This window comes from Mobula birostris, chromosome 27 (assembly GCF_030028105.1).
Source record: "Mobula birostris isolate sMobBir1 chromosome 27, sMobBir1.hap1, whole genome shotgun sequence".
NCBI classification, from domain to species: domain Eukaryota; kingdom Metazoa; phylum Chordata; class Chondrichthyes; order Myliobatiformes; family Myliobatidae; genus Mobula; species Mobula birostris.
The window spans coordinates 25,868,294-25,881,152 of NC_092396.1; the positions used below are offsets into that span (position 1 = coordinate 25,868,294).

The window sequence follows — 12,859 nt, forward strand, 5'->3', positions numbered from 1 at the left end:
AGCTCGCTGCCTGCTCTCAACTGCATTGGTTTCAATCTTGCTTGACACTTCAGTTGACAAGATCAGCGAGAAATGGATTCAGTCGTGGGCCCATGCCCCATCTCCAGGCTTCTTGGCCCCATTCTTCCTTCTGTTTCCTTACAACAAATATTGGGGTTTCAAATCTAAAACCTGTTGAGCACTCCCCATACTCTCTGCTTTCATTTCAGTGTTAGAGCAGGGGCATATTTTTGACTTTCATCTAATGCCCATCATTAACATTTTGCTTGCTAATGCTCCAGGAAAGAAATTCAAAACATTTTTGAACATTAAAGGTGCAATGTTAATGGGATGTACTACCACAGTACCTGTAATCTTTTTACTTGCTCCTCTGCCTTGTGAAGTTTCTGTGGCAGCAACTGGAGACATCCACTGATTCCTGCACGGAAATAAAATGAGAGGTGCTGACAATACCAATGCTCTGGCCCCACTTTGTATACTTAAAGTCTGACTTTACAGTACTGAGCAAAAGTCTTACGCACATATCTACAGTAGGGTGCCCAAGACTTTTGAGTGTACTCTATATTACATTGTCTGTTCTATTTATTATAAGTTATTATGAATTCCTATGATTGCACATTGCACATTTAGATGGAGGTGTAACATAAGATTTTTACTCCTCATGTATGTGAAGTATGTAAAAAAATAAATAAAGTCAAGTCACTACTGTATTTGTCAGCTTGGAGTGGAGAGCAAGTTTGTAAGTCAGGTGGGAGTAAAGGATGTTGGAAGTGACAAGGGTGGAACGCCATGGGAGGGTTGGGGGACAGGTGGCAGAGAAGGAGTGCCAGGGCAGAGGGCAGGGGGTTGTGTGGGTGCAGACACCAGACAAGGTCATTTGATTCCAAGTAATTGGTTTATTGATCATTACAGAATGTCTCTCTAGTGCTTCTGCTCCCCTCCTCTCTTCCCAACTATGAATCCCTTCTCCCTGCCTCCTTCCCACTCTCTGTCCACAATAGAGACCCGTAGCAGAACCAGGTTTATCATCAGTCATATATGTCATGACTTTTTTATGGCAGTAGTACAGTGCAAGGCATAAAATTACTACAGTACTATGCAAAAGTCTTAGGCACTCTAGTCTAAGACTTTTGCATAGTACTGTAGTAATTTACAGTAATTTGCCAATCTAGTACTGTGTAAATGTCTTAGGTATATATATATACATACACACACGCACACATAAAGGCTTTTGCACAGTACTATAAGCTGGTTGCTCTTTTGAGTGGAGATATTACTCACAACAGAGCAGGACGATTGCAGACCAGCCTTCCCTCGGCGACATTTCTCAGCCTACTGTCTGTAAAGGACAATCTATTCTGTACCACCAGGCCACGCTGCCATTCTTAACACCAGCCTTCTTTAAGTGAGGCCGTGCCGAATGACAGGTAGTTTGGGGGTAAATATCCATGAATGCCATTTGGAATGAAGTTGGCTTTGAGTTCTAGGTTTAGAAAGGTGCCAGTGTCTGATGTCCTCAGCTGTCATAGGTTAAGGGTGAAGGGTGAAATATTTACGGGGAACCTGGGGGAAGCTGCTTCACAGAATGTGGTGCAATGTATGGATGAGCTGCCAGTGGAAGTAGGGATGCGGGTTCGATGGCAACTTTTAAGAGAAGATTGGATAAGTGCATGGATGGGAGGGTATGAAGGACTATAGTCCAGATACAGCTCGATGGGACTAGGCAGAACAATAATTTAACACCGACTAGAGGAGCTGAAGGACCTGTTTGTACTGTAGTGCTTTATGACTCTATGTCACCGTTAGAGAATGTCACCTCCTTCACAACTTGATACGTCTATCCCAGCATCCACAAGGCTCTGTTCCAATTGGTGCAACCATAACAAAGTGTCATTTAAAATGCCAGTGACAACGTTCTGGACCCACAGCAGAGTCTGGTCAACTGAGAGCGCTTGAAGTGTCCCAAACTCTTGCTTGACACGATTCACAAAGTCAGTGCGCAGACGAGCCTGGTGATCATAAATACAAGTACAGATTAAGATATTGCAATCACTCCAATAAAGGTAGCCACAACATCTGCAGCCTGTAAAAACATCGCAGGTGTAACTGTGCAGTGAAAGACAAAGACAATACTCAGTGCGTTCAGACTGTTGATTGGAACAATGCAATACTGCATGGTCCTAACAAAAATACAACATTCAGGGCAGGAAACCTAGGTTTGTCAGTGAGCAGTCGCTGGGCTGTGGGATCACATAATCTCAGGGGTACAACCATTCTAGGTTGAGGCTATCTACCTTTGAAGATCGGATAACCTCACCTACTACAATAGACTGTGATAACGAAACGGTGTTAGTAAATCAGAAGGTTATTGAGAATCTCTTCCAATTTTTCCCCATTGACCTCAATGGAATCAAAAGTAAATCCACTGGTTCATGGATAGGAAAGATTTAGAGCAGGGGTTCCCAACCTAGGGTCCAGAGACCCCTTGCTTAATGGTATTGATCCAGAGCATAAAAAAAGGTTGGGAACCCCTAATTTAGAGTGTTATGATCAAAAAAACTGACAAATGGGACTAACTTGGAAGGCTATCTTGGTCAGCATGGGCCAGTTGGACTAAAAGGTCTGTTTCTGTGCTGTATGACTCTCCATGTCTCTAACTCTATTAGACAAAGTTAACATCATTCCCTAGGAGGGACATAGAGGGTCTGATGTTCAGATGCTCAGATGTCTTTGGAAAGTTGTCCTGGGGAGGAAGAAATCTTTCCATTCCAAACCTGGAGACGCACTGGAGTAGAACACTTGGGGTCAGGGCAATGTCTTCTCATTTCACTGGTTTGTCTCCAATAAGAAGGTGTGATGAAAAGCTGTAATGGTTTTCAGTCCTGGTCACATTATTAATGATTAGAACCACACTGCCACAGCCAGGAGAGAAACTCAGTAGGAGAATAACTTGCCCAGTTGAAAAGGCCCATCTATTTTCCACAAATTATCTGAGGGGCTGCTATGTTGGTGGTTTGGTACCATCGTCTGCTCAGCATACCATCCTAGGGTGGTAGATGCCAGTGGAATACCCAAAGGAATATGAAAGCTCCACTATTATCTGCTCACCTGCGGGTGAAGTGTGACACTGACCAGAAGGTCACTGGGTGTACCCCAGGCACTGACCTTGGTTAGCCCAGTTATACAGGAGCTAATGGAAACCAGAGCAGGATTGTTCATACCATTTTCCATCCATTTTTAGTGCAGTACAAATGGGGAGAAACCACATTTTCTTGTGAGGGAAGCCTAAATTTCAATTTAAATTTGGGGTTAGGCTACTCAGGCGTTTTTCCACACAAAGGGTAGTGGAAACCAGAAAATTCTCTTCTACAAAAGCTAATAAGGCTAAAGGTGTGGGGTAAGGAAGAAGGGAAAGGAAAAGGCTGAAATTTTCTGAATTAAAACTAGTTTTATGTAGGTTTAAAGTATTCATAGGCATCAGTTAGTCTCGTGAGACCATGGATTTGCACCTTGGAAGGTTTCCAGGGCGCAGGCCTGGACAAGGTTGTATGACAGACTGCCAGTTGCCCATGCTGCAAGTCTCCCTTCTCCACGCCACCAATGTTGTCCAAGGGAAGGGCACTAGGGCCGATACAGCTTGGCACCGGAGTTGTCGCGGAGCAATGTGTGGTTAAGTGCCTTGCTCAAGGACACAACAAGGTTTAAAGTATTGAAGAATGATGAATTAAGGTAGGGAAAAGGAGTTGAGATTGACCGGTCGTGATCTGAATAAATGCAGGGACATATTCAAAAGTTGCACCTAAGAGATCATGAATGATTTTGACTCAATCCCAGATCTGTTGACCTATCCTGACACCCACTGAATGGCCTCAAATATGAACAATAGGTTGAAGAACAGGGTTTAGAGAGCATCAGGTCCAGTGGAGTGCCTCTACAAAGTCCAGCCCTACTTCCCCGACATGAGGTGTGGAAATGGGCGAGGCCAGCCAACAGGGTTCTGGTGAAGCTGTATGGGCCAACCCCCTGTACAGTGGATACAAAGGATTACAGAAACATTGATGAACTCCAACCATACCATCGACTTTGAACGATGGAGATGGGAGATCATTACTGGCCTATGCTTCATGAGGAGCTGAGGGTCCAAGAAGAAGGTCCAGTGGAGTGAGTCCAGCACAGATCCTTTAAATACTGTAGGGACTTTTAGGGTACTAGTGACTGAAGATGTACTACCATCGCAATGTCTCTTGCATCATCGTCAGACGCCTGCTACGCCACTGGCCTTTAGGCAGAATGGCTCCTACAGCTGTGAAGATAAGGCTCTGTCAGGTTGGAAGTTTCTGATTTACCACCCTGAAGTTCCTGGTCAATTCGACCCTCTGAATGGTCAACAATATTGGCTCCAGTATGACCACGGGGCAGGTAGAACTGCTTTGAAACGCTGTCACCTCGCTCTCTTCCAGCGCTCTACTCAGTCCCTCCATGTTTCTGAGCCTCTCCTCCTCCTCCGCCGCTTTCAAATCCATCGCCTCCTGCAGTTTCTCCTTGAACTCTTCCCGCTCATCAATGATCTGCGTCATCTCCTCAATCACCTGCCAACAAGCAATAGGGACAACAGGGTTCACTGGGTCTATCCATTAGGGAAGTCTAGTGAAAGAGGCAGTAAACATTCCAGAGTAAAAGTGAGCTGGCACTTGGCAAACTTTGTCATTGATTATACTCCTGAGCCAAGGCAAGATGGGGGTCTGCCTCAGCTTGTACGGAGTGGGAAACCACACCCTGGATGGGAGCAAGGCCTTAAGAGGATATACCAGTGGGCTTGTGCAGACTTAGCAACCAGTGACCACCTACTGCTAAATGTGTGGGGTTGTGCATTGAGGAACAAAACCTGGGACAATGGATTCACATCTTCTCGAATTATTGAGGCGATCCGCTGGGCCAGAGAACTGTACACTGAAGGAATTTTCAGGAGGAGAAAGAAGAAAAATGAGCATTCGTAGGCTACAGTTATACCATGGATTTCAATTCTAATGGCGGTTGGAATACACAGCATCAGTAAATGATTGTGTCTGTGTCCAACCAACAGTCCCAGCCAATATTTAATTTCCACTCTCCTCCTAATGGTAAAGGAAATGGGTAGAGGCTTCGACTGAAGTAATGAAGGGATCCAGAGAGAGATATCCCCTTCCTCAACCCATACCCTTTCATGAGTTAGAGTAGCAGAAACCAATCACTAGATTGCATTCTTAAACAGGTAAATGCAGGACTGCGGGTTGGAGAATTCTGTTCGTCTTGCGAGACCATGGATCTGCGCCTGGAAAGTCTTCACTCTCCAGGGCGCAGGCCTGGTCAAGGTTGAATGGAAGACCGGCAGTTGCCCATGCTGCAAGTCTCCCCTCTCCACAATACTGATGTTGCCCGAGGGAAGGGCAAGGGCTGATACAGCTTGGCACCAGTGTCGTCGCAGAGCACTGTGTGGTTAAGTGCCTTGCTCAAGGACACAACACGCTACCTCAGCTGGGGCTTGAACTCACGACCTTCAGATCGCTAGTCGAACACCTTAACCACTTGGCCACGTGAGAATTATTTTTTGCTTTAAAAATAATAACAGGGAAGTGCACTTCCCACGTTCAAACCAGCATCAAAACTGAGTGTAAAACTTGAATGCAGGAAATCCAGAGTATAAACGCCATCCAAGAAACAAGAAAAGACACGTCAACATTATGTGCATCAGAAAGGTCTGTCTTGTGTGCTGATAATTCAACGGAATTACAGCTAATATACACCAGTGATTTCTCAATCTTTTGCGCCTGCTCTCAGGAAAAGGTTTGATTGCTTTTTATTCAAGTGCTTTCATTCACAAGTTATTTAGCCACCATATCCTACACTACAACAGAAAAATTATTTGCTAAATCTGAAGCATCCTCTCTTCATAGTTCTGAAATTTATAGTAAGGTCCTTCCAACCCCACTTTCTTGCTATATTTCCTACATTTTTTATCTTTTGGCTACTCTATTTGATACACCTGTATCTATTCTGACACAAGAGATGCTGCAGATGCTGGAAATCTAGAGCGAAGCGCACAAGGTGCTGGAGGAGCTGAGAAGGTCAGGCAGCATCTATGGATGGGAACAAACAGTCGACATTTCGGGATGAGACCCCTCATCGGGACTGGGAAGGAAGGGGAAGAAGTCAGTTCCATGTCTACTATTGTGTCTATCCTGAAGTAGTTTAACTGGTGACTGCTACCTTACACAGCACATACTGTTTCAAATATTGGGAGCACAATGCAAGGACAATGAAAAGGAGGTAAGAACATTGGCTTAAGAATCAGAATCAGATTTATTATCACCGGCATGTGACATGAAATTTGTTAACTTAGCAGCAGCAGTTCAATGTAATGCATAAACTAGCAGAGAGAGAAAAATAATAATAATAAATAAAAATAAAACATAATTATAAATAAAAAGTGAATCAATTATGTATGTTGAATAGATTATTAAAAAATTTGCAAAAGCAGAAATACTGTATATTTAAAAAAGTGAGGTAGCACTGCTGTGTCTACAACTAGGAACACGTAGTGTATCGTTGGTACAATTACTGTTACTGCACTCAAGAAATACATAATCATCTAAACATTCTGGTACACTCTGTGCAGGATACCAACCTCATTTAAAAAAAAAACCCAAAAGCATCCCTTAAGTACCACATCAAAGGCAAAAATGATTAAACTTACTTCATGCATCAGCTGTTTAGTAACTGAACAAGCCTACTGCCATTACTCAAATCAGCCTAATAGGGAAGACCTGAGGATTAATGATCTGGCGAGGAAGATATTATTCCACAAAATATCTTTATTCCAGTTCCATTGAGAATTTTTAATTCAGTCTTATGCTCTTTATTTTTTTTAAATATGTGTGCCTTCTTTGCTGAATCTTGACAGCCTGACATATAACTGGCTGGACACTTATCATCCAAAATCTGGAAAACCTTTATTTCCATGGCAATGCTCTGAAAAAAAACTTGCATTTGTGTAGTTCCATCCATGTATTAAAAAACAATCCAAAAGCACTTTACAGCCAATGCTTTTGAAGTAGAGTAACTGATGTTACATAGGAAACATCATAGACCCAGGTCACACACAACAGATGGCTTCTTCTTGCCCTTCCCAGAACCTCCAATATTGGGGTTGGAGCCAAATAACTAATAAGCACACTGTTCTACATGCAGGATGTTCATTCCTGAAAGTTGAAAAAAAAACTGCAGATGCTGGAAATCTGAATTAAAACAGGAATTGCTGGAAAGACTCAGCAGGTTAAGCAGCGTCTGTGGAAAGAGAAGCAATTAACATTTCATCAAAACTGAAGAATGGCATTCAACATGAGACGCTAACTGTTTTTCTTTCTACAGATGCTGCCAGACCCGATGAGCTTTTACAACATTTGCTGCTTCTATCTCAGGAAGTTCACTCCATTTCTAAATAACCAACTGTACTGGGTAAGTTAGCTGAGCTCCATAAACAGCTCAGTGGTGGTCCATGATTCTTCAGAAACCTGTCAGTAAATCAGGTTAATTACAGTAAGCAAATGTTCATATAATAAAAACAGAAAATATTGGTCACACAATGAATATCCCGGCGCTACTAATGGATAATGAAACAGAGTTAAATCTCATGCCAAGAACTTTTCATCAGAGGGTCATCAAAATGAAGTGCTAACTCGGTTCTATCTCCACAGATGCTGGCTGTTAATTGTGCCCAGTATTTTCTATTAATTTCACAGTTTCATCATCATCACCATCTTGCTTTTGTATGCATGCCTCTGAACTGACAAGAACAAGTTTTGCGGTGAGTACATGTTAGATAAATAGAAAATCCGCAACTTTATGTTTTTTCATAACATTGATTTGGAAAATCCTCCAGAAAGACCACAACCTTATCATTCGATTTGGAGGCTTGCATGTCTCAATGACCCAGAGAGCTATGTTTGCTGAAGCCAGGGCTTTAGGCTTTGTCTCTTGGTAGGGTCACCAATCTCAAACAGGTCAAAGGGTAGAGGTCAGACTAAGAGTGGCCCATCGGACCTCCAGGTTTGGGGGTTCAGCTCAGGGCTAACAACCCTGACTGGTAAAACAAAGCTGTTATAGAAACAGCAATGAAGAATCTTTCTACATCTGTGTGTGACGGTATTCCGGAGGAAACACATGCGGTCATGACAGTATTCCTGAGTCTCCACTAGGGGCTTGCATGGACTGACTGCAAACCGAGAGGAAGCTACTGACACAATGAAGGAGGCCGTGAACGCCACTCAGAGATGGAGGACCTTCATTGCTGCCCGAAACGCCAGTGGCGTAACAGGCAAGAGAAAAAGACTTGGAAAATATTGAAGAGTATGGTGGTTTTTCCATGGTCATATGTGTAGTAGGGAAAAAAAAAATTCTCTGCTGGAGCACTTTGTTTCAGAACATTACAGCAGGTTGATTGGAAATACTGCTAAAGGATCAGCAACATAATTTTTTGTTTCATTAAATACCGGAGCCTTTAGCTGGAACTGGAGGAATATGCCCAGACGCATGCAAATGGGAATAGCTTAGATGGGCATTTTGGTTGGCATGGACCAGTTGTGCAGATGGACCCGTTGCCATGCTGTATGACTCCAAACGTAAATACCTTCTACTACAGGTAAAATGCGTACTTTTTGACAATGAGAAATGAAATAAGGATTTTTTTTCCTTTGTAAATGTTAAAGTTCAGCATTCACTGGAGAAGACAGTTCTTTTTCCAATATATAATTGCAGATAAGTAGAACAATTTTCCATGGTAGGAAGTTTAATCTTGTTTCAAGTAGACAGCTTATTCATTTTACTTTTTATTTAGAGGTACAGTGTGAAACAGGCCCTTCTGGCCCCCAGCAATCCCTCGACCCAACCCCACTCTAATGACAGGACAATTTATAATTTATAATTTATAATGCCCAATGCCTCTGGACTGTGGGAGGAAACCGGAGGAAATGGGGAGAACGTACAAACTCCTTACAGACAGCGGCGGGAATTGAACCTGGGTTGCCCGTACCATAAAGCGTTGTGCTAACCACTACACAGCTGTGATTACTTAGTAAATACCAGATGCGTGGCTAATTACAATTTGGACATGAGATAAAAAGGAAAAAGAATCAGAACTTTTAAAAAATGGAAGTAACCAATTGCATTTTAAACAGAGCTTTAATGTGTAAAACGATGAATAATTCAAAAATTTATAAACGACATGTAAGTAGTATCAAAAGCCCACAGTGTATCACCAGAATAGGTAAAACTTTAAGATTACTTCAAGTAAATAAAGCTGCCAAATATAAAGACCTGTTAGATTTCACTGAAATTTAGATGAGGAAATGGTTATTGGTAGCAATCTGATCATAAATTAGGCAGTTAATGTATTTTAGATTCATGGAACATCAGATGGTACATCTCAGCATTTGGAGATGTGTGGTTAAAATAATAAAGCATGACATGAAAATGGCCCTCAGAGCTGATTCAAAATATCAATTTGACTCAGGAGATTTGTACAACTGAAGCCTGCTTGATGTAATGTTGCAGTGATGAGGTTCTAAGTAACCATTGTCCAGGACACCAGGATAAACTGCCTACTCCACTTCCAAAAGTGCCATGGAGATCTCTTAAATCCACCTCAAGAGTGACATAAAACCTCTCTGAATGTTTAATCCCTCTTCTGTAATCAAGCTCCTGTGGCCCTCGCAGTTCTCCTTCAACATTGCAGCTCAGTGCAGGCCATCCTTGATTATATGCTCGTGGTTTTAGAACATACAGCATAGAACATTACAGCACAGTACAGGCCCTTTGGCCCAAGACGTTGTGCCAATCTTTTAACCTACCTGAAGATCAGTCTAACCTTCCCATCCCAACCATCTGGCTCAGAGGCAAAAGGATTATCACTGAACCAGAGCCCTGAACAATTTCTCCATTTTTATTGGAGATTAATTTACAGCACTCTTACTGGAACTACCATAAACAGCAAGAATCAAGCTCAGTGTATTCTAATTTTTCCTGTTTCAGCTACTTACCCTTAACTAACTGATCGCGTGGAAGTGCCGTACAGATGTCAAACACAGTGCGTCACTACAGGCACAGCGTACTGACCGTTGATGGAATCACAATTTCACTCTACCATTCAACTGGCTTTGTACAATACGACCCACAGGAACATGGCAACTCTCTGTACTGTACGGCTGAGAAGTGCTGAGTCTTGCATTGAGTGCCAACAAGGAACAACCGGCGTACAGTCGCAGCAGCACCTTCTCAGTACGAACAGAATAGTCATTGACCGGATATACACAGACACAAGAGATATTACAGATTTTAGAACTCTTGAGCAACACACAGAAAATGCTGGAAGAACTCAGCAGATTGGGCAGCATCCCTCCACATGCCTCCAAAGATGCAGCCTGACCTGCTGATCTCCTCCAGGATTTTGTGTATGTTGAGTAGATATACACATCTCAGATTACTGGATTGAGATGCTAATTCACACTGTGGCTTGGTCTTTCCACTGGCCCTTGTACTGCACCAAATATCGGAGCTCTACTTCGCCATTTTAAGGACCCACCTGCTGATCTGAAACAGCCTCTTTAGGGGATTGAACTCCTGGAGCAGAGTACGTGGTCTGTAAGATTCGACTTCGGAACCGCTCTAGCTGTGTAAGTACAACAGGATGCTTTAGGTTGAGTTCACTACTATTTCTACCAATTTACTAAAGGATGTGCTTCAACTGTTAGTCTGGCTTACCTGGTAGCACTGTGGCCAGTGAAGCGTTGAGGGACAGCTGCAAAGGTGGAGCTATCAACTTTCAGATGAAGCATCAGACTATGAACATTAAGCAGTTCAGCCCAGTTCAGCCCACCATGTAGTGTCAACTCCAAGATCAGTCTAACCCTCCCCTCCCACATAACCCTCCATTTCTCTGTTATCCACGTGCTTATCTCAGAGTCTCAGAAATATCCATTATGCATCTGGCTCTAGCACTACCTCTGGCATTGCTTTCTATGACCACTCACCACGTAAGAAACCTAACTTTGACATCCCCCCCTATACTTTCCACCAATCACCTTAAAATTATGCCCGTGCTGCCTTGGGAAAAAGGTCTCTGGCGATCCACCCTATCTATGCCTCTTATCATCTCAAAGGCATCCGTTAGTCTTGCAAGACCATGGATCTGCGCCTGGAAAGTCTTCACTCTCCAGGGCGCAGGCCTGGGCAAGGCTGTATGGAAGACCAGCAGTTGCCCATGCTGCAAGTCTCCTCTCTCCATGACACCAATGTTGTCCAGGGGAAGGGCATTAGGACCCATACAGCTTGGCACCGGTGTCGTCGCAGGGCAATGTGTGATTAAGTGCCTTGCTCAAGGACACAACACGTTCCCTCGGCTGGGGCTTGAACTCACGACCTTCAGGTAGCTAGTTGGCCACATGGTCACACATTATCATCTTATACAGCTCTATCAAGTCACCTCACATCCTCCTTTGCTCCAAAGAGAAACACCCTATTGCTAAGGTCTCCCGAAATGGGGAATCACTTGGACATTAATGATATATAGATATACGTGAAGATCAGCATGCCACTATCCTGGTGTCCCAACTAATAGCCTTATCAGAGCACCAAAACAATCAAAGCTGTGCCAATGAGAGCTGTCGCTGTGTTCAAGCTGGGTACAGTATTGTCCTATTTGCATAGGGAAGACTGCACTTCAGAGGTGTAATGTCATTACCCAGGTGCAGAGGGTGCAGAATACATCGAGGTTCTCTGAGAGCACAAGTGTTTGAGATCGGAGCCAGGGCAAGGTGGAGATTAGGCTCTGCATTGATGTCTCAGGAGACCAAAGCATCAGGGCACTGATGAGATGGGAGTCTTGGTGGATCAACAACCAGAACGGAGATTGGAGAAGTGCAGGAGAGGTGTGCTTTATCAGGGGTGGATGCTAAGTCTGGGATTTACTTTTGTCGTGTGGCGTACTGATTACAATATAAAAACAAAATTTTCTCAGAAGTAACCAATGATAATCGCTACCATGACAATGCAAGTGAACTTGCATTGACAATTTGCTCTCTAAAAAGAACATTGTACTGCAAATTCAATGCATTGGTAGGTGTCCAATAAGATTTCAGGAGTGTCAATGCAAAGTTTCAGTTATCAGCTACAATCTAAGTTAATTTCAACGCTGCTTTTGTTTGTATGGTTGGAAGAAGTTGCAGAGACAGGGAGGGGCAAAGTCATGGCTAGGTATGAGTACAGTACTAACGATTGTAGGATCAGAAGCCAGGGCAGATCACTAGCACAGGGGACGAGGGCAATTACAGGGCATGGAGCGGGTCAGGAAATGGACAGCAGAGATTTGCCTGAGCTCCAACTGAAACAGGGTGAAAAGTCCACCAGGAGCACTAACATATTTTGAAATCCAGCAAAGCTGTCAGGTCGACTACTAACAATTAATAACGTGAAATAGAGGACTTCTTTTAACCACAGAGCCAAATTGGTTATACGCAGTTCCAATCAGCTCTGGGTCACAGAGGCTAATCTTACATTGAAGGCCTTGAAGACACTAGTACCGTGGCCCTCGCCAGCTACTGGAGAATCTGTGTGCGTTTCAGTGTGAATCAGAGCTTGGCTGTCTCCACGGGCGGACAGTGGCTGTTCTCCTACCCTGGCCTGGGCCTGCTCCAGGTCCACCCTCACCAGCCGCTCCCTTCGGCCCATCTCCTGCAGCTGGAGCCTGGTCCTCTCCAGCTCATCCTGGAGCTGTTCCCGGGCCTGAAAAAAAAATAAGACGCAGCAAGAATGGAAAATGTACAGAAAG

General features: G+C 43.6%; 1 protein-coding gene across 5 annotated transcripts in view; it reads right to left on the minus strand.

The window, feature by feature from the left end:
- The window catches only part of LOC140188792 (forkhead-associated domain-containing protein 1-like), a 149,224-nt gene that overhangs the window by 107,892 nt on the left and 28,473 nt on the right, over positions 1-12,859 (minus strand). For 3 of the 5 annotated variants that reach the window (XM_072245436.1, XM_072245438.1, XM_072245439.1), the window contains 5 exons: positions 12,586-12,813; positions 10,616-10,702; positions 4,347-4,589; positions 1,817-2,009; positions 348-418 (listed from right to left, as the gene is read on the minus strand). In XM_072245436.1, coding sequence (XP_072101537.1) covers positions 348-418; positions 1,817-2,009; positions 4,347-4,589; positions 10,616-10,702; positions 12,586-12,813 — 822 coding nt within the window. The remainder of the gene's footprint in view (positions 1-347; positions 419-1,816; positions 2,010-4,346; positions 4,590-10,615; positions 10,703-12,585; positions 12,814-12,859) is intronic. The other 2 variants (XM_072245437.1, XM_072245440.1) reach the window with 2 other exon arrangements.